Below are 22,879 nucleotides of genomic sequence, written 5' to 3'. Positions count from 1 at the left end.
TAATATATTGTGTAATATAGTATATATAATTATGTATTATATAGTATAGTATATAATATATAATAATATATATTATATAATACAGCATATATAATATATATTATGTAATATAGTATATATAATTATATATACTATATACTATAATATATAATATGTAATATGTACTTATGAATACTTGATATACCTGACAGCACATAAGTGGCAAATATATTTTTCCAGTTGTCACTTATTTTTTCACCTTTTTAATGATGTGTTTGATATCAAATATATAAAATTTCAATATATAATATATATAAAATATAATATATTATATATACAATATAATATATAAAATATAATATATTATATAAAATATATTATATATACAATATAATATATTATATAAAACATAATATATTATATATACAATGTAATATATTATATAAAACATAATATATTATATATACAATATAATATATTATATAAAACATAATATATTATATATACAATATAATATATTATATAAAACATAATATATTATATATACAATATAATATATAATATAAAATATAATATATTATATATACAATATAATATATAATATATACACAATATTATATATTATATAATATATATACTATATATTTTATATATATCAGTTATATTAATTAGTATATATTATATATAATATATAATATATAATTAGCATATATAATATATAATATATAATTAGTATACATAATATATATTAAAAATCTTAATATATATATTAAGGCAATGTTATTCAGTCCTGTAAGCATTATAGACATTTCTCTTCACAAATGGTGAGGAAATTATTTAATATATAAATAACTAAGCCCTTGTTATCCTTTCCAGCAGGAACATTATGTGGGAGTGTGCTGCTGGCACACTTTATTTCTTTTATTTTTAGAGATGGGGTCTTGATCTGTCGCCCAGGCTAGAGTGGAGTGGTGCAATCTCAGCTCACTGCACCCTCAGCCTCCTGAGTAGCTGGGACTACAGGCATGCACCACCATGGCTGGCTAATTTTTGTATTTTTTTGTAGAAATCAGGTTTCGTCATATTGCCCAGGCTGGTCTCGAACTTTTGGGCTCAAGCGATCCTCCGGCCTCAGCCTCCCAAAGTGCTAGGATTACAGGCATGAGCCACTGTGCCAGGCCTGGACCAGCTTTTGAAAGCCACTTGTGTGCCTCTGTTTCTAACTCCAAGCTCATGACTCACAAGGGTGGATTAGAATCACCTGAAGGGGTACGTGATATTTACACAGTGGAAATGCTATAAATTATGGCTTTCTTCCTTTCCCCAAGGGTCCAATTTTTAGACATTTATTATCACATCACTACTTAATGGCTTTGACATTCTCTTCTGCCCCCCTTTTATTCTTTTTTGATTTGTTTTGTTTTCTAAGAGTTAAAGTGAATTGGAATCTAGATCACAGAAATCTTAGATGCTCTTCTCAAAATTAACATGCAAAAGAATCTTCCTGGGGAGCTCCTTAAAATACAGATTCCTAGCCCCTACCCCCAGAAGCTCTGGTATTTAGTCTGTGTCTGTTCTGGGCTTAAGATTTTGCATCCAAACCAGCTCCTGTGAGCTGGTTTAGTTGCCAGGCTAAGAGAGCATTTTGAGTAGGACTATATTCCTTTTCAGCAATTCTGCACTTTCCTTAAAAGTGTTCCTTAATGCAAGCTGTGTGCATAGAGAAAAAGGAAGGAGGGAAGATGAATTACAGGGGATGAAAAGATAATGTTTACCCCTCGTGTTTTCCTTTAGATTTCATCTTTGATGATCAAAGTCCTTCATTCTCTACAGAGAGAACCAGAAATTTGCTGAAGTTCTATTTGCTGACTGTATCTTCACAGGATTGGAAATGAACATAGAAAGGGAGATAGAATGGTTAACACTCATCCCCAAGCTCAGGAAAGGGGATTGTTCTCATTCCACATACTTCTAATTTTTCCTCTGGGAAGCATCTGGTCTTCCCTGCTTTGATAACACAAAGCACTTCCTTTTTGTAAAACTTGACATGATTATTTTAAATTTTACTTTTAAAAATGGTAAATATAGGCTAGGTATAGTGGCTCATGCCTGCAATCTCAGCACTTTGGGAGGCCGAGGCAGGTGGATCACCTGAGGTCAGGAGTTTGAGACCAGCCTGTCCAACATGGTGAAACCTTGTTTCTACCAAAAATAAAAAAATTAGCTGGGTGTGGTGGTGCCGTTCTGTTATCCCTGCTACTGGGAGGGAGGAGAATCACTTGAACCTGGGAGGCAGAGGTTGCAGTGACTCGAGATCATGTCCAGGGGCAACAGAGTGAGACTCCATTTCAAAAAACAAACAAACCAAAAAAAAAAAAAAAAAAAAAAAAACCAGGTAAATATGTCAAAGAAAACTTAGAACAACGAAAACCACTTATACTTCCATTATTTAGAAATAGCTGCTGGGGGAAAGAGCAAGACTCTCTCTCAAAAAAAAAAAAAAAAAAAAAAAAGAAAGAAAGAAAAGAAAAGAAAAAAGAAATAGCCACTGTTAATGTTTTGGTTAATATTCTTCCAAAATTTTTTCTATTCTATATATATACTTCTATATACTTGTGATTCTACTGTCCCTATTATAATTTTGCATCTTACTGTTTGTTTCTTTTAACATCATACCATAATTATTTTCTCATGCTTTTATAAACTTAAAAATATATACATAATATGACATTATGTAGATGTATCATAGTTTGCTTAATTATCCCTCCATTGTTATATTTTCAGGGTGGTTTTCATTTACCACTGTTATAAATAACATTGTAATGGGACTTTGGACATAAATCTCAAGGACGAAGTATTTTTATTTGTTGTTGTTGGCAGTGCTGTTATTTCAAACAGAGAGAACTGAAAGCATGGGAGAATGGGGAGAAAGAAGAATGATAAGATGATGAAAGGAAAACATTTTTTCTTTATTTTCTTCTTCTTTTTTTAAATTTTTTTTTGAGACAAAGTCTCTCTCTCGCTCTGTTTCCCAGGCTGGAATGCAGTAGCGCGATCTCGGCTTATTGCAAACTCTGCCTCCCAGTTTCAAGCGATTGACCCACCTCAGCCTTTTGAGCAGCTGGGATTACAGGAGTGTGCCACCACACCCAGCTAATTTTTGTATTGTTAGTAGAGATGGGTTTCACCATGTTGGCCAGGCTGGTCTCGGACTCCTGACCTCAGGTAATCCACCTGCCTTGGCCTCCCAAAGTGCTGGGATTACAGGCATGAGCCACCGTGCCCTGCCCTATTTTCTTCTTGAAATGATGTGTGAGTGAGGGTACAGTCAGGCGGAATGTATGGAGAAAAATGCAAGGACATATGGTTCTTTGGTTAATTGATTTTTTTGAGAGAAAATAGAATCTTGTCTGATGAACCATGATTTCTATACAAGGACTTTCCAACAGATCAGTAAATCTATTATGTTGCTGAACATCACCCTCATCCTGTACTTCAAAGTACTTAAAAGTATGCACTGCATCCATTCAGCATCCTCTGTGAAGCAGGAGGTGCAGACAAAAAATAAAATACCTGCGTTCAGAGCACTAAAAATTTACAGGGAAGACACAAAAGTTAGCTACAAATTACAAGGTCCTATAAAAAAAGTTATGATAGAGGGTGTACAATCATGTAGTGCTTAACAATGAGGATACATTCTGAGAAATACGTTGTCAGGTGATTTTGCCATTGTGTGAACATCATAGAGTATACCTACAGAAACTTCAGTGGTACAGCCTACTGTACACCTGGGCTATAGGGTACAGCCTCTGGCTCCTAGGCTACACACCTGTACAGCATGTCACTGTACTGAATACTGTAAGCAGTTGTAACACTATGGTAAGTATTTGTATATCTAAACATAGAAAAGGTACAATAAAAACACACTATTATAATCTTATGGGACCACCATCGTATATGTGGTCCATCATTGACTGAAACATCATTACGTGGTGCGTGACTGTATTAGAAACTCAAAAGAGGAGCACACAAAGGTGAGGGTGACAGAGAAAAATCTTCCTGGAAAAGAAGGGGAAGTTTGAGCTGAGGCCTGCTGAGGAAAATATGGGATGCAGAAGGGGGCTGAGGAACACAAAGACCTGTGCAAAGGGACAAGATGTGTGAGGACCTAGGTTACTTTCTCTACTGTAGGGGGTATTCATGTGATGTTAGCACATGGCTTGACTCCTTCATCTGGATCACCTAGACCCATACCGAAAGACCATCAAAAGTCCTGCTACTTGAAAAACAAATGACGAATGTAGGAAGAGCCCGTGTGTGAAGCCTGGGCTCTGAGTGGCAGCCTTGTGGTTGCGGCTGCGTTGGGGTGATGGTGATGGTATTCAGCATGAGGAAGCTGCTGTGGGGGAGGATGCCTCCAGGGTCTGAAGAAGGACGCTCAAAGGGACTTTGATTTTGTTGGCAAGGTGTATATTCTTAAGCCAAATGGTGGGTTTAAGGTATTCAATGCATTATTTTTACACCTTTTTGAATGTTCACTTTCAAAATAATGCCTTAAGTATTTTTTAAGAAAAGAAAAGAGAGAAAGCAAATGGTAAAAGGGAACATACAGTAGATAATGTGTTGTAAACTTCATGCAACTACTGAGCACAAGTCATCCTTCTGGAGTTGAAATGTAAATCTGCCTGTCTGGAAACCTCTTAGGATTATGGAATTTTGTATTCATAGGACTAGCGTAGATAATAAGATCATCATCCAGCTCTAATTTACTAATTCTTCACTAAAGACCTGATATTTCTATATTTTTCTCAAGGTTCCAAGGGTTATCTGAAGGAGCTTATAATGTCAGTGGCCAGATTAGCCAGTAGAAGCCCTCAAGGGTCTAGAGCTTTTATTACATAATCTTGAAAATTTAGTTCTTGCACATATAGAGAAACCATTATCTAGATGGACCAGAACATCCACAATTGATATTTAGAATCCGATTTGGTAAAAGAAAAAAATGGAACAAAATAAAGTGTACATTTTCAAAGCAAAAACTGTACTGAACAAAGTTAAATGGCCAAGGAAGACTTTATTCAAAGCTATTGCAATGGAGGAGAGAGGCCAGAACTCAGTCTGAGCTCAACTCTACTGAAGCAAGGGGTGGCAGGGTTTTTAAAGGCTGGAGTGAGCTACTGGAAAAGTACTGGAATCCCTGAGGGGGAGGTCATAAGCCATCTAGTGTATTTTGTATATCTTTATGACATGACAAAAATGATGAGACAGGTCTCAGTCATTTTAGGAGGTTTATTTGTCAAAGTTAAGGATGAGTGACCAGGAGTCAGGTTTATGCCTTTCTCTGAAGATGATTTTGAGGGCACTGAATTTAAAGAGGAAAGAGTGGGGTATTGAGAAGTACACAATTTTCATGTAACAGAGGGATAGGGGAAAATAGTCACTCATGCCTGTGTCTGGCTCAGTGAATCTGAATTTTTATATAAGGTAACAGACAGATAGGGGAAAATTCAGGGAATCTGCATTTTATATAAGGTGACAAAGATAAATGGGACAGGGAACAATCAGATGTGCATTTGTGCCAGGTGGACAGAGGGGTGATGCAATTGTAAAGATAAGCTATCCATTTACATTGCTATGGTGAATTTTAACAGAAATGCTTTAGGGTAAACATCTTGGAGCTCACTAGGAATTTCCTTGTGGGCAAAAATATGAGGGAGATGTGTAGCTTTTCATCTTGTAACCATCTTATTTAGGAACCAAAAAGAGAAGGCAGGTTTTTGTGACCCAGTTCCCAGTTTGATGTTTCCCTTTGGCTTAATGAGTTTGGGGTCCCAAGATTTCTTTTCTTTTCACAAGAAAATAACAAGTATTATGTGAAACAAGGTAGTTTCACAACTCGGAGAAAGGTGCCCACTGAAGTTAGGCTTTTACTTCCAACAGAAACTGATAGATAGGGGTGCTATTTTCTTTGATGTTTATATTCCAAAGGTTAGCTCCCGAGACCTTGAGAAATTTAGTCCTGGGTTGTGAAACTGGCAAGAGGCTTTTCAAAAGATTTAAATCTCAAAGAGGCAGAGAAAGAGTTTATATAAGCTAGTATATCCCATTAATGAAACAATAAAAAATAAACATATTTTAAAAACAAAGAAAAAAGAATTTATAATGACAATTTTGTTTTTGTTGTTTTTTGTTTTATTATTATTATTATTATTATTTTTTTTTTAAAGAAAATGCCCTAAGAAAAGGGAGATTAGGGGCTTAGGGTCAGGAAGAAGCCCGTCTAAAATTTAGTCAAGCTGAGATTTGCTTTAAGGTTTTGTGCCCACTATTATATCTCTGAGATTCATCCATATTTTACATACAGCAGTAGTTTTGTCTTTTTTTCTTGCTGAGTAATATTCCTTTGAATATGAATATACCACAACTTCATTTATCCATTCTACTGTTGATGGATTTGGGCGAACTTCATATCTTGGCTTCTGTGAATAAAATGGCAATGAACATTGTTGAACATATTTTTCTTTATCATCAGTAGTCATTGCTCTCAGGTATTAGTTGGAAGTTGAATACTGAGTCATAAAGTAGATACATGTTTAGCTTTAGTAGACACTTCCAAATAGTTTTTGAGGTGATTGTACCAACTTAACTTCCAACAGCACATTTGAGTGCTCTAGTTGCTCCTCAACCTTGCTAAACATGGTATTGCCAGTCTTTAATGTTTGCTATTCTGGTAGCTGCGTACTGGAATCTTATGGTGGTTTTGACTTTCATTTTTTTGATGTGTAATGTACATCATCCTATTCTGATTGTTTAAAATCATGTCATAATACTTAAACAGTTATTTCTGCTAAGAAACTAAGAGACTATTTATGATAACACAGATTTGTGATAAAATATTGTAGGTAGTATTGATGTAATATTTAAATACTCTTGACCAAGCTGAAGTTGAGAAATAAACAAGCAAGTCACCTAGGCTGTTTTATTTACTATAATTCATTTCTGTTTCTAATATAATTTAAGTGGGGCTAGTGATACAGAACATTCTCTCCTACTTCCTGGCTCACACAAGTAGCCAATCTTGCCTTGAGTATTGGGCCCTGGTCCTAAAGGGTATTTAATCTCCTCTGGTGTAAACAGCTATATCTAAGCACCAGGAATAATGCCCTGGGGATGTGCCTTTACCGGTGAACCTTGGCTTTGCCTCACTCCCTAAGTCAGTAAAGGTAGACACGCACCACTGTCTGTTTGTGGAATCTGTGGGTGTCACCTTACTTAATGAGAGATTAAGATGACGGTGGCAACACTAAACCAGGAAGTTTTCTGGTTGCAAGATGAAGAGTTGGCTTTGGTTACCTCTAAAGTCCTTCCAGCTGAAGTCATGGGTGCCTCTCTTCTTGTCAGTGGCTCTGGGCCTCAGCTTCCATAGCTGATGGCTCTACCTTTTTCTTTGCAGATTGAAAGGAAGGTATTGATTAAATATTTTGCTGCTGTTGTCACAGCCACACACAGGGGAAGTCTCCACATATTTCACCAGCTGCAGACTTCCTAGAAGTAAGTGCAGCAGAGTAATTAACCTAGTATCATATCTGTTTCTACTGTTTCTGTAACTGCCCGAGGGATTCTTCCTGCCCGCTGCATAAAGAAAGACCAAGGCATTGTAATAGAGGCATGTTTCCCATTTTATTCTCCAGCACAGCGTTTGGCATAGAACTGATAAAATATTTTTTAAATGAATGATGAAACCAACGGCAATTTGTTTGGGGCAGCAAAATCCAGTTTTCTGCTAGGAAGTAGGCATATGACATGGCTTTATGGTTATGCGACAATTGTCCAGAGAATACACACATTTGTGGATTTGGTTCAAACAGATGATCAAATGTGGTCATCACTTAGTGACCAACAAAGGTGTTGTGCAGCCCCTTTTTCTTCCATCATCCCCTCAGAGCCTTGTATAGCTTGAAGTAGGGCGATTTCTGAAGAACTCTGTATTTAGTAATACAATCCCAGCATATCCTTTCAGTCAGAATTGTAATCTTCAAAAACTGTTCTCAGTATAGCATCCTAGTTTCAACTGTGGGAGCGAGTGGGGAGACAGAAAGGCTGCCAGGAGGAGTTGCTCTGTGTGGTCTCGTTCCCAGCTGTGCATGCTCACAAGGCTGAGGTGGGAGCCTGCAGGGAAGGTGACAGCAGCACTCACAGCCCCACTTTAACTGGCAGCTAATGAGACCCCCAGGCTCCACCAATTCTCCCAGAAGCCACGGCCTGGGTGATTCTAATGCTCCAGTGTAAATCTTGGAAGAATAGTCACATTTTCTTCTCTTGTCTCTCTCAGCATGTCTATTACCTAATGGAGCTGAGCCTCATGTGCACATGTAATGATGCAAGGGCTTGATGAACTCCAGAGGCGAGCTTGTAGGTCGGTGCGATTTTCTCTGTGACAAACACTTGCTTATGCAGCTGGTGTTAAGGCTGTGTCTACTTTGGAAATGTCCAGGGCTTGGCTCCAGGCATTAAGCACAGCTGGTGTCCTGTTGGAGTCCCAGCTGCCTGCGTGTGCTGTGCTGCCAAAGTCATAGCCCCAGAACAGCCCAAGGTTTCTGAACACCAAATATTGTAGTGCCGGGAGGGAGGAAACACACCAGACATGACAGGAACTGTGCTGCCTTCACAGTACTTTTACCAAGATTTTATAAAGATGCATATTAGCCCAGTGAGACATATATAAGCACAGTTATTACAGCCTTGTCTGTATAGGCAAAATTGCAAATAACCTTAATGATCAATAGGAGAATGGTAAGTAAACTGAGACACAGGTGTAAGATGGAATAGTATGCAACAATAAAGAAGAGTGAGGTAGATGAGTAGGTAATGCCATGGAAATCTATACACCATATATTAAGTTAAAGTAGAAATGTGGGTACAGTGTAATGCCATTATCACAAAATAAAATTTACAAATCAAAGCCAGTGTTTTCTAAATGTAGATATATGTATGTAAATACACAGGAGTGGGTCTATAGAGAATGCACACCAAACCGGTAACTACGGAACTTCTTTTTATTTATTTATTTATTTATTTATTTATTTATTTATTTATTTATTTATTTATTTTTTGAGACGGAGTCTTGCTTTGTCGCCCAGGCTGGAGTGCAGTGGCGCGATCTCGGCTCACTGCAAGCTCCACCTCCCGGGTTCACGCCATTCTCCTGCCTCAGCCTCCCGAGTAGCTGGGACTACAGGCGCCCACTACCACGCCCGGCTAATTTTTTGTATTTTTAGTAGAGACGGGGTTTCACCGTGTTAGCCAGGATGGTCTCGATCTCCTGACCTCGTGATCCACCCGCCTCGGCCTCCCAGAGTGCTGGGATTACAGGCGTGAGCCACCGCGCCCGGCCTACGGAACTTCTTTAGATAACTAAAGTGGGACTGAGGAGAGGATGGTTCAGGGAACTTTAGTTGTGTTACTTGAATTTTTTTTTTGAATGAGAATGTATATCTATAGGCTCTGTCATGAATACTAAAAAAGCACTAATAAAATTTGACAAAGATTCTATGAGAATGCATAAAGTGTCTTTCCATCTTGTGTAATGATAGTCTGATTCACCTCCATGTGGGTCCAAAGCTTTGGGAGGTGATATTTTAGAAATTTAAATTTCAGAGTATTCAGGCAAGCCCTTATTGTTCAGAATATATATGTATTTGGAGCATATAAAAGGCCATTTGCACTCAAAAGTTTTTAATACAAAATATGTATCTAAAATGTAGTTATTTTCACCTATCAGAATGTAACGACTGAGAAGGTTGAAATGATTTAAGGAGAAAAGGACATGTGGGAATAAGCACATCTATGCTGTTGGTGAGCATGGAGGTTGGTACAAACTTTTTGAAAGGCATTTATCATCTATCAAAATTGTATGAACTACAGTTCTACTACCAGGGATTTATCCTACACAAGTGCACAAAAACACACATTTAAAAACATTCATCAAAACATCGCTTATAAGAGCAAAAGCCCAGAATTCTCCTAAATATTCATGAATTTGGCTCAGGTCTCAAAAAATTAGTAGCAGTAAAATGGGTAACTGGGGATGGATTTGAGGTAGTATCATTTAGGTTTAGTGACTTTCTGCAACTGGATAGGGAAGAGGCAATGATGACCTGCCTAACCTGGGCAAAGGGGTGGATGGTGAAGGCATTAACGGAGATAGATAGTATATGGCGTTTGTAGGGTGAGCTGGCTGGGGATATCTAGTCCTGGTGCTTGTGTATGGAGAATATAAATCAGCTGGAGGAGATCATGGGATGAGAATGGGGGTGGTTGTCAAGGAGAAGGGAATAAGGAGGAACAAGGATTTAAAAGGAGGCAAAATGGGCCGGGTGCAGTGGCTCATGCCTGTAATCCCAGCACTTTGGGAGGCCGAGGCAGGAGAATCACTTGAGGTCAGGAGTTCAACACCAGCCTGGCCAACATGGCGAAACCCCGTCTCTACTAAAAATACAAAAATTAGCCAGGCGTGGTGGCAGGTGCCTGTAATCCCAGCTACTCAGGAGACTGAGGCAGGAGAATTGCTTGAACCTGGGAGGTGGAGGTTGCAGTGAGTCGAGATTGCACCACTGCACTCCAGCCTGGGTGACAGAATGAGACTCTGTCTCAAAAAAATAAAAATAAAAGGAAAAATAATTAAAGGAGATAAAATGGTGACTATAAAGAATTCTAAATTAAAAGGGTCAGCCAGACCTGCTTATTTTACAAACAAGAATCCCTGGCCGGGTGCGGTGGCTCACGCCTGTAATCCCAGAACTTTGAGAGGCTGAGGCGGGCAGATCACAAGGTTAGGAGATTGAGACCATCCTGGCTAACATGGTGAATCCCCGTCTCTACTAAAAGAGACAAAAAATTAGCCAGGTGTGGTGGCGGGCGCCTGTAGTCCCAGCTACTCGGGAGGCTGAGGCAGGAGAATGGCGTGAACCCTGGGAGGCAGAGCTTGTAGTGAGCCAAGAGCGTGCCACTGTACTCCAGCCTGGGCGACAGAGTGAGAAAAAAAAAAAAAAAAACACCAGAGACTTCAGAAATTATATAATTGATGTAAGTAAAGCTACAGAGTTTTAGGTGGTTGAAGTAGGATTTTAACTCAGTCTCATCTTATTGCAAAGCAATATTCATTAAGCCAAAATGCACCTGCTATCATAATGTGTGATTAGCAAGAAGAGATCTTATGTGATGAGCCAACATAACAAAACTTTTATGAAAAGTTAGAAAGGGCAAATATCAACATCTGACAACAAGTCCCTGGAATACATATTCATCTGGAAATGGGAATAAAAGTAGAATACCTGTTTAAAACTGTAGATGTTAATGTATGGCCCAGGAGCCATATAAAAGTAATCTTATTTAATCCTCATCAAATTCTCTAAGGCGGGTAACTTCTAGCCCCATTCTACAGATGAAGAAACGGAAACCCAGAGACTGAGTGGTCTTCTATCCTAATGCTTTAGAATTGGTAAGTGACAGAGCTCACATAAAAACTCATACCTCAGGACTTTGCAGGATATTTTTCCATGTGCCACATTGTCTCCCTCTGGGAATAATAGTACTTACCTACCTGCCTTAAAGGGTGCTTTGAATTTTACCTCGAGAATTCACAGGACCCAGACATCTGATGATTCTGGTGTGGACGGTCCAGAGATTACATTTTGAGAACCACTGTTTATGTGTTTTGAGAATAATAAACCATAGCAGCCCTATAAAATGTAATAATAATTATTTCTGTTTATTGTTATGAGATTTTTTTTGGAAGGAATAAGTCAATTTTAATTTTTAAAAACCTGAATAAACATTTGAATGTATGTACGTGTGTGTGACTACATCCATGGTGTAAATGGATTTAGGTTTTCTATTCAGCCACATCAGGCTTGGCCAGCTGTCTGGATACGTTCCACACCCATGCAGCTGGGTGGCTTTTTTAAGAACCACATTGATCACAGATTTGCTTCCTTCTCATTTCCTAGGTGTCAACAATAAACGGCTTGGTGTATGTGGCTGGATCCTGTTTTCCCTCTCTTTCCTGTTGGTGATCATTACCTTCCCCATCTCCATATGGATGTGCTTGAAGGTAACACCCTGGGAAATAAACTGGGCTGTCTATATGAACTGACAAACCATTAGGACTAAACGTTCTCCCTTAATCTCCTAGATCATTAAGGAGTATGAACGTGCTGTTGTATTCCGTCTGGGACGCATCCAAGCTGACAAAGCCAAGGGGCCAGGTATGAATGACGCTGTGGCTGCCCCTGAAAGATCAGGGACACCTAATACCACTGCTACCACCTTCAATATTTTTCCTGGTGGTGCCTATTGAGAGTCAAAGAAAAATTGCTAGAAGCTGGGGCTCTTGCCTTTTGGTACAACAGAAGAATGCCAGCTTTTAATGCAAGTCAGTGGGAATGACCACCAGTTTGAGAGTTTGGAAATCTGGCCCGGCCTCCTAAGTCTCCCTCTGAGAGATTCAGTGAATGTGAGCAAAGGGTGGCTCTGGTTACATTGGCTGAATGTCACTTATTACCAGGGCCTCCAGGAGAATGTGGGAAGAATAAGAGGGAAAGTAAATGGCCAACGCAGACTATTAAGTTACTCAAGGAGAGTATATTGAGAGCTGGTGTTTGATGCTCACTCTTTGAAAAGGGCTAATGGAAAAGCAAAAGGTAATTTCCTCTCGTGGCAAGTAGACACATAGAAAGATAGAGCTGGAAGCCATTGTACGGCGCCTTTGGCCAAATCCCTTGGTTTTGAAAACAAAGAACATGAGGCCAACATAAGTTTGATGAGTTATCTAAGATTATTCTTACAGTTAGAAATAAAGATGAGTTTTCAGGCCTTCTAACATCTAGTATAGTATAGTGTTTATTTCCATCCTTTCTTTACCACCTTGAAAAAGAAAATATTCCAAATAGTCATGTTTTAAAAGAAGGTGGTTTTATTTCTTTGTTTGTTTTTTGTTTTTGCCCGGGGTTGGGGTGGATACTAAAACTATAAGGTACTAAAACTCCCTGAAGTAAGATATTGATTTAATACTCATAACTTCTCTGAGCATATATCTAGTTGAACCATAGGAAATTGCTAAATTTGTTTTGACTCCCAAATATGGCAATTTCATGGGATTAATTCTAATACTCTGGAAATGAGGGGCTATCAAAAGCACTGTCTTAGAAGGCACATGAAAAGCAATTGTTACTAGCTATATTTCTCTGATAACATTTGCTTTCTGCCCCCATTATGGCTTATTTGAATAAATTGTTCTCTCTGCGACTGGAAGGTCTCGGGGTGGGAACTTTCCTAAGCACCACGATGCTCTATGTGCTTTGCCCTTGGCCATAAGCCATGGATCTGTTAATATATAAAAAAATTATGGGAAACTTCAAGAGGACAAGCTTGTGAAGGAGGCTTCTTGGTCTTTCTTTCTTTCTTTTTTTTCTTTCTGAGACGGAGTCTCGCTCTGTCGCCCAGGCTGGAGTGCAGTGGTGTGATCTCGGCTCACTGCAACCTCTGCCTTCCAGGTTCAAGTGATTTTCTCACCTTGGCCTCCCGAGTAGCTGGGATTACAGGCACCCACTATTATAAGTGGCTAATTTTTGTAGAGATGGGGTTTCACCATGTTGGCCTGACTGGTCTTGAACTCCTGACCTCAGGTGATCCGCCCGTCTCGACCTCTCAAAGTGCTGGGATTACAAGCATGAGCCACCACGCCCAGCAGCCATTTCAAGTATAATCTTACTTGTCTAATTTCATAAAGGACCTAGGAAAAAGAAGGTAAAAACTACTTATAGATGTTCTCGTGAGTTTGGCAAAGCAAGAGTCATTCAACTGAGGTACAACAGCCCAGGATTAACTTCCTCCTGCTTGTGTTCCACCTGGTGGGGCTAAGATTATAAGTTAAAATAAAATTGGATCCAAGAGAAGCAGAACAGACAGAACTTGGAGGCCTCTAGAGAAAAATATATCATTTTTAAATGAATTTTCCCCTAAGATTTCACTATTAAATGTCTCAGGATAACAACTCTCGTCATACATGTCTCTGGGGTTAATGAGTTACCTCAGCATGTCATAAGGACAAGAGGGAAACAAGCCAAATTGCTAATGGAAAACCTCTCCACTTTCATAAATTGTAAATTATTCTTGAATAATAGCTGACACTTCATGAGCATTTAATACATACCTGGCACTGTATTTAGTACTTTATTTCATCATCATGTTGAATCATGCTTAATCTTCACTACCAGCTTATATATATTAGGTAACCGAAGTGTTAGGTGAGTTTTCCCTGGTCACAAGGCTACTAGGTAGTAGGTTGGGACTTAACTCTGTCTAGTTCTCAGGTCCATGATCTTAACCACAGTGACCTGGCACCAAAAATGGAAGTAAGGTTTAGAGGCCAAAAGAAAGAAAGCACTTCACCGAACACCGTGTAAAGGGGTGGTGATACTGCCACCCCTTTACATGGTGTTCGGCCCCAGAACTGGTTTCTGCTGTGAAAACAAAAACAATAATGCAAAGCCTTTTTGATTAATGGAAATAGATTAGTGTCCCCATCTTGCTGACATGCCTTGTGGTTCTAATCTTTGTAGCTCTCACAGTAAAGAACAACATTCACCAGGGTAATGTTAAGAGTTCCCAGGGTCCTTAAATGAGCTTTCTTATGCCCATCCTTCCCTGACCCAGCTCCAACTTAATGCCTCACAAATCAGAAAGAAGTAGATGTGTTTACAGCAGGGAATGCTATCGTACATGAATTAGATCGTGGCTGTGGATAAACTATTAACTCTGGAATACATTGATTTAGAGGAATGTGAGACCCTGGGAAGATTTTAATTCAATAATCCTTCATTACTATTTAAATTGACTGAGAATGTTGGCAGTCACTGATATTCAAAGCCAAATCTATTACTTGAATCTGTTACATAAGTATCTTTATTATAAGAAAACTACTTTCCAAAATATTTTATTTTTTTTGTGCAGTATTTTAGAGCAAATACAAAATACCAGATCATGTCATTTTTCCTCTAAACACTTTAGTCTGTATATCTAGCTGATAAGGACTTTATTAACACCGTGCTGCTTTGGTCTGAGTATTTGTGTCCCCCCAAAATTCATAGGTTGAACCCAATCAGCAATGTAATGATATTAGGAGGTGAGGACCCTGGGAGGTAATTAGATCATAAGGGAATCATCCTCACGAGTGGAATTAGTGGCCTTGTAAAGGAAGTCTCAGGGAGCTGTCATGTCCCTCCCAGGACACCACATGACCATCTATAAATCTGGAAATGGGACCTCACAAGACACTGCATCTATGAGCATCTTGATCTTGGACTTCCCAGGCTGCAGAACTATATGAAATAAACTTCTGTTGTTTATAAGCCACCCAGTTTATGGTATTTTGTTACAGCAGCCTGACCAGACTAAGACGCATGCCATTATCACAACCAGTACAATGAACAAGAACACCTTAATTTTTTTTTTTTTTTGACAGAGTTTTGCTTTTGTTGCCCAGGCTGGAGTGCAGTGGCACGATCTTGGCTCACTGCAACCTTCGCCTCCTGGGTTCAAGCAATTCTCCTGCTTCAGCCTCCCGAGTAGCTGGGATTACAGGCATGCGTGACCATGCCCAGATAATTTTTTTTTTTTTTTTTTTTTTTTTTTTTTTTAGTAGAGATGGGGCTTCACCATGTTGGCCAGGCTGGTCTTGAACTCCTGACCTCAGGTGATCTGCCTGCCTCGGCCTCCCAAAGTGCTGGGATTACAGGCGTGAGCCACCGCGCCCAGCCTTAACATCTTTTAATATGCATTCTGTGTTCAAATTTTGCACTTGTCCCAAAGGTGCTTTTCACAATTGGTCAGAATATTATTTTTAATTAATGTCCAATTAAACACTTGGATAGAAGTAGATTGTTTTAAAAATAAAAACCAAAAATTAAATGTCAGGGATCTTTAGCTTCTTACCAAAAGACTTCACTTCGCAGGCAATTACTTTTCTTTAGTCACTGACTTAGAGGATGAAATCATTTTCCTCAGTTTCATGTGTGCATATTGAGGATCATCTGAGAAACATGTATCGCCCCATGTAAATGATGCACTATGCTGCTATGAGATTACTTGTAGTTATTTTCAATAGAGCAACATTTTAAACTGATTTTTTCTCTCATAGGTTTGATCCTGGTTCTGCCATGCATAGATGTGTTTGTCAAAGTCGACCTCCGAACAGTTACTTGCAACATTCCTCCACAAGAGGTAGTACTGATTAAGGATATGTCACTCGAAATTAAACTTGTATTTTCTCTATTATAAGGACAATTACAATTTTATAGTTCACTTTTAAACTATAGGAGGGAAGATGAGCTGAGTACCCCCAGAGACCTGCTTGAATTGCCCTTCCTTGGTGGCTCCCAAAACTACAAAGAATGTGTTTTGCCAAATGAGAATGAAGCCAAGAGCAAGGGCTGAATTGCTAGAAGACTTAGAATGGCCTGGTGTGAGAAAGCCTGACAGCAGAGATCTAGTTAGCAGGGAAGCTGGGATGGAGAATGACAGAACAGAGGCTTGGAAGAGACAGACAGTCACTGTATGAAGGAGCTGAATTGAATCTGACAGAGGGCAGATGGAGGGCAGTGGCTGGTTTTGATACCACCCTCTCTATCGCCTTCTCAGAATTTTTCGTAATATCCACGAGTCACATTTGCTTCTGACTTTAAATTATTTCTGTGTTTGGATGCAATAGAGGGGGCAGGCATAAGGACAGAGGAGAGGCTGTACAGGGCCCACTTGTGTTTGTATTTCGTGTTAAGTCTTTTTTTTTTTTTTTTTTTTTTGAGACAGAGTTTCACTCTTGTCACCCAGGCTGGAGTGCAGTGGTGCAATCTCGGCTCATTGCAACCTCTACCTCCCGGGTTCAAGGGATTCTCCTGCCTCAGCCTCCCAAGTAGCTGGGATTACAGGTGCCTGTCACGACGCCCAGCTAATTTTTGTATTTTTAGTGGAGACAGCGTTTCACCATGTTGGCCAGACTGGTCTCTCAAACTCCTCTCGAACTCAGGTAATTTGCCTGCTTCGGCCTCCCAAAGTGCAGGGATAAAAGGCCTGAGCCACTACACCCAGCCCACATAAGTCTTTTAATTCTTGAAGTACTACAAGTAAATAACCAAAATAGTAACTCAGCAATAGGGAAGAGGAACAGAGTTACTAATTATCATATCACCCTCTCATAACCAAAGTGGTTCAGGTTAGAGGAAGAGAAATTCAGGACCTACGATATGGGAGGGCAATGGTGATAAGAAGACGAAAATCAACATTTATAAATATATGTTAATTTTCTTCTGTCTGGTTCAGGAAACTCAACCAGGACTCAAACATGATGTCTTCATGTCACTTAGGAACTGCAGAATACTTACTTTTGAATTCAGCCCCAGGTCAGACATGGTGGCTCACGCTTGTAATCCTAGCACTTTGAGAGGCTGAGGCAGGAGGATTACTTAAGGTCAGGAGTTCAAGACCAGCCTGGCCAACATGGCGAAACCTCGTCTCTACTAAAAATACAAAAATTAGCTGGGCATGGTGGCATGCACCTGTAATCCCAGCTACTCAGGAGACTGAGGCGGAGTCACTTGCACCTCGGAGACGGAGGTTGCAGTGAGCAGAGATTGCGCCACTGCAGTCCAGCCTGGGTGACGGAGCCAAACTCCGTCTCAAAAAAAACAAAAAAAACAAAAAAAAAAGAATTCAGCTGCAGTCAGGAGAGGTTGGGATGCTTAGTGACCTATAGCAGGGACTTTTCTGGCTCTGTAATGGACAGTTCTAGGTTCTGCTTCCATAGTATACCCAGAAATCTCTCATTTGCTCCAAAACATCCTGTCACATTATTCAGAATGATTGATGCTGAGCCTCTCCATAGAGCTAAATCGATTTTTCTTTACATGGTCTCTGGTGCCATCTATGTTTTCTAAGAATCACTGCTTCAAGTCTGATAAAAACTGAAAACAAAAAAAGAGTACAGGTATCAGGGAAACAAGTGTTCTACTTCTGCTTAGAAGACTGAAGATAATAGAATGACACAAGGGCTGTACTGTTAACATTTAAAATGGAAGGGCCTGTTCTTAGCATGTCAAGTCAAGGGTTTCTGCCTATAGGATGTAAAAGCTTCTTAAAGATGAAGTCACAGGGGTAGGTATGATGACATCTCTAGAGGAATTGCGTATCAGCTGGGAAGATATTCTATCCAAGCCAGGACAGGTTTTAGGTGACTGTAGCATGAGTTGTCGTTACTGCTCTCCTTCTGTGGAGGATGGCTCTTGGGCTGGCTGTCACTTTGTCAGTAGTGGTGAAAGTCATAAACAAGTGATTTTGCCCTGTTCTTACTTCACAGATCCTCACCAGAGACTCCGTAACTACTCAGGTAGATGGAGTTGTCTATTACAGAATCTATAGTGCTGTCTCAGCAGTGGCTAATGTCAACGATGTCCATCAAGCAACATTTCTGCTGGCTCAAACCACTCTGAGAAATGTCTTAGGGACACAGACCTTGTCCCAGATCTTAGCTGGACGAGAAGAGATCGCCCATAGCATCCAGGTAAAGACACCATGAACTAATAGCCTGTATCTTTAACTTGTTAATTTTAATTATCAGTGATTATTAAATATCAGCAGTTCAAAGCATCCCCCACCACATGCATGCTTGCACACACTCACACACAGACAACTGCTCTAGAGGTGAGCTTCAGTTGTGATTTCACTTACCTGTTACCGCAAGAAATATATTTAAATACCTGAGTGCAAGAAGGCAGTTGCTGAAAATGTGCCCCTTATCCATTTTCTTTGGAATTCAAACTTATGAATTAACATCTTACAAGTATAGTCTTTTTTGAAGAAGTTAGAGATCAGATTTATTTTTAGGTTAGATTACTCCAGAAGTGCAGCCATTTCTCAGGTAGCCTATATATTTAAATAAAGTGTGAAAGTTAAATTCAATTGAGACAGTATAGACCTATCATCTCTAGAAATTCTTACACCATGCCACCAATATCACTAATAACATTAATAATCATGATAATTATGATATCAATAAAGATGTAACAGCTATCGATCTCATCTCTCACACACACGAGTTTATGGACAAGAATACTTCTGTATTTTCTTACATGAATTACATTTGGATTCTGAGCTTCCTTTCTGTAAGTCAATTATATAAAGAAATTCAGCTTTGGTTCTTCTTGGCCTCTCCTCTAGTCCCTAAGGTAGAGGAAAGGTCCCAAGCTTTTATAAGGCAGTAGGAGTTCTGCATGATAATTCTCCATATTGTGTATATGTGCCCCACGAATTTAACAACTCAAAGGTATCCCATCCACAGCCAGGTCACTGACTTCTTGTGAGGTCTCAGTATCTCAGGTGTCATATCCTGCAGGGATCACAGAAAGGCAAGGGAGGGATCACTGCCCCCACCCCTTTAGGGGAGCTATCCTTTTGATCCTACCATTTCTCAAAACACTCATCTTCTCCAGGATGACCAGCAAGATATCTTCAATGGTTTTAAGCTTTTACGAAAGACAAGAGTATCTTTGACTTTAGGCTACTTCTGCCTTGAAAAATATGCCTTGCTTCTTTAAAGCTGGCCATAGAGCAGAAGTTAAACAGAGCGAGATAAATAATATCTCAAAAAGGACCCAATAATATGCATTGAGTCATTGCTGGGTACTGAGAGATATCTTATATGTATTGTCTCCATATCTAATAACAGTCCTGAAAGAAAACCTTTTATAGGTAAGAAAACTGAGAGCCAGATAAGTTAAGAAACTGTGCCTATGATTCACAACTGCAAATGGCAGAGCCAATGCAAAATCCAGGTCTGTCTGAGAAACCCGTTCATTGCTGCCTGCTTGATACCAGGTACAAGCAAATTTGGGATATTTGCTCAAATCTAGATGGATCTCATATACCTCCTTGGGATTGGTTTTGGGGTAGATCCTGCTGATAGACACCCACTAAAAGGTCTGCCAGATTTAATTCCTGAATTCTTAAAGAGATTCACTTTAAATTCCAAAAAATGATCAATAAGAATATTAACTCTTATTCTCTTCCTAAATTGTCTCACTCCAAATGCTGTAAATGCAAAAGAAAAAGAAAAAAAAATGTATCTTGAAAGTATAAAACATATCAGAAACATACATCATATCACCTGTCTTTCTTATTAGTCTTTCCTTTTAATTTGGAAACAGACTTTACTTGATGATGCCACCGAACTGTGGGGGATCCGGGTGGCCCGAGTGGAAATCAAAGATGTTCGGATTCCCGTGCAGTTGCAGAGATCCATGGCAGCCGAGGCTGAGGCCACCCGGGAAGCCAGAGCCAAGGTAAGGGCTGTGCAGTTCACACATGGAGGGAGAACTGCCTAGTGTTGGGGCCAACAAGAATAGGACTTGAACAGAAGATTGGGTCTGTCAATTATTTGCATGAGAAAGGGGTTTCTTTTCACAGTTTTACTGAGAATTTTCCCTGAATTAAAAGGTAACCAGCAGCTTACTGTACCTTGAGTAAGTTTGGTAGCAGGTCTTGGGTTAAGAGGATGCTCAGTAACGTACTGAGCAACTTAGCCAAGTAGGTCCCAACTCTAGCCGCATATCAGTGTTCCCTGGGGAGAATTTAACAAAACAAAACAAAATACCAATTTCCAAGCCTTACTTCAAACCCAGGCTTGAGGCAGTCTTGAGTGGGCTAAGAAACCTATATTTTCATAAAGCTGGTGACTTAGATGTAGCCAACATGGAGCCTGTCTTTTGCGCATTGTTGTTCTTGTATATTAAATGTTGCTGGAATAAAAGGGGGCAATTAAATACAATCCAGGTAAGAATTACAAAATGTAAGTGCACCCTGGCTCTGAATGTCCTTGAAATCTGTTGAGATTCTGACTTTCATGCCTGTGTGGATAACTTTCCTGAAGTATCAGAAACCTACTGGGGTCCCAAGCCTTTGTTTATCCTCTTTGGAAACTTACTTATTAGCTGATGAAGGTGTTTCTTTGACTCATATCTGGTTTATCTGCTAAGCTCCAGCAGCTTCCAGGAAGGGACTCGGCAATGATAGAAGAGAGATCACTTTTGCACACAGGCAGATGGCCACAGATGAGGCAGCTGAATCACTCTTGGACAGTCTGAGAGCTATAGAGTGATGTACTTAAGAGATTGCCAGTGTTACAAGGCTGGCACTTATTGCTGCTTGTAATCAAGAGCCAAGAGAACTAGAAACAATTCTCGGTTTGTAAGAATGACACCAAAGTGGCAACAGAATGAACTTAAAAACATCTAAGATAAGTAAAAATGATAAAAACATCAGTTAGAGGCCTTAAATTTCAGACTTCTCTGGAAATGAATGCAGCAAGTAGTGAGGCTCCAAAGTGCTTCCAGGCATTATTAGGGTAGATGCCAAGTATTCATTTGTATTCAAGAGAGTACTTTTATTTTTGTTTGATGATAAAATCTAGGGACCTATGATTTGTACAATATCCCTCCTTGCTTCCTGCAACCTCCTTGAATTTCTCTAATTATGTTAGGAAGTGAAACTTATCCTCGCCAAAGAAGTAGATGAAACACATGTGGCAACATGGGGGCTGGGGAGAGGGGTATCAATACAGACCCAGAAAAAGAAAGAACTAGTTACAGTGTAAACTTTTATTTCTGAACGATTTTATTTCTGTCATTTCAGGTCCTTGCAGCTGAAGGAGAAATGAATGCTTCCAAATCCCTGAAGTCAGCCTGCATGGTGCTGGCTGAGTCTCCCATAGCTCTCCAGCTGCGCTACCTGCAGACCTTGAGCACGGTAGCCACCGAGAAGAATTCTACAATTGTGTTTCCTCTGCCCATGAATATACTAGAGGGCATTGGTGGCGTCAGCTATGATAACCACAAGAAGCTTCCAAATAAAGCCTGAGGTCCTCTTGCGGTAGTCAGTTATTGCATAGAGAGTGGTGTCTATTCCTATGGAGAAGCCAGTAGTTAGAAACGGTGAGAATTCCAACACTGTTCATGTAACAGTAACTCCATAGATGGAAGAGCATTGGCAGGAAAAAGCTCTAGAGGCTATACAGAGAAGAAAAAAAGAGCAAAAATGAGACCTGTATATTACTTTTATTTTTAGGACCATAATCAACTTTGTAATATTCTTATACAATTAATTAGTGGTGGTCTCCGACTTTATAGCAGGAACTTTCTGGTAGTATGAGAAGAAGTCATTGGGTGACTATGACTAATGTTTCAGAATTACTTTTTAATTGTTCTAAAAAGCACTCCAGATAATTTATAGAGTAACATAGACCTCATATTTACACTGTATGTTCGCTTTATAATTCCGAAGTTGTTATTTGCTAAATCTCCAATGGTTGCAATCAAACCCCACAATGCTGAAAACAGAGATTGATTTTGATGTTAAGAACAAAAGAAGTATGGAAACTTCCAGGCTCAAACATGTCCCCCGTGCCACAAGGCAAACTGCGATGAGCTCACCGTCCAGGTCTCTTGCTGCGTGTCCTGCAGGGAGTGGTCAACTCTCCACCTTCCAGCACCATTGTCAGAGGGTGGGAAAAGGCACATGAAAGTGGCCAGCTCCTGTCAATTTATTTGCTTACAAGGGAGAATGCTTGGAAAGGTTGCATTGGTTGAAACCACTGAGGAGCATCACCCTGGGGATTTCATGTTTTCACTCTGTTCTTAGTCCCAGGAGGACCAGGTAATCGAGAATGTTTGTGAACTCTATCCACATCCCCTCCCCCACCTGCCAAATAACCTGTTAAAAACGAAGAAGGCATAGAATATAAATGAATTTCAAAAGTTACTTTGTGGGAGGTTATTTCGTTGCCATGGGGCAATTT

The 22,879-nt window shown here is 39.6% G+C and overlaps 1 protein-coding gene across 3 annotated transcripts in view; it reads left to right on the top strand.

Annotated features, from left to right (window-relative positions):
- STOML3 (stomatin like 3) overlaps nucleotides 1–22,879 on the top strand; it is a 30,301-nt gene that overhangs the window by 2,170 nt on the left and 5,252 nt on the right. Inside the window, exons 1-7 of one of the 3 annotated variants that reach the window (XM_063697275.1) lie at nucleotides 8,371–8,395; nucleotides 11,988–12,091; nucleotides 12,173–12,245; nucleotides 16,178–16,260; nucleotides 18,389–18,592; nucleotides 20,235–20,369; nucleotides 21,718–21,942. In XM_063697275.1, coding sequence (XP_063553345.1) covers nucleotides 8,371–8,395; nucleotides 11,988–12,091; nucleotides 12,173–12,245; nucleotides 16,178–16,260; nucleotides 18,389–18,592; nucleotides 20,235–20,369; nucleotides 21,718–21,942 — 849 coding nt within the window. Of the gene's footprint in view, nucleotides 1–8,370; nucleotides 8,396–11,987; nucleotides 12,092–12,172; nucleotides 12,246–16,177; nucleotides 16,261–18,388; nucleotides 18,593–20,234; nucleotides 20,370–21,717; nucleotides 22,843–22,879 lie in introns of those variants that run through there. The other 2 variants (XM_031001362.3, XM_063697276.1) reach the window with 2 other exon arrangements.

The sequence above is a fragment of the Gorilla gorilla genome, chromosome 14 (assembly GCF_029281585.2).
Source record: "Gorilla gorilla gorilla isolate KB3781 chromosome 14, NHGRI_mGorGor1-v2.1_pri, whole genome shotgun sequence".
Taxonomy (NCBI): domain Eukaryota; kingdom Metazoa; phylum Chordata; class Mammalia; order Primates; family Hominidae; genus Gorilla; species Gorilla gorilla.
Note: the sequence above shows the minus strand (reverse complement) of the source record. Positions and strands in the feature narration are given on the sequence as shown.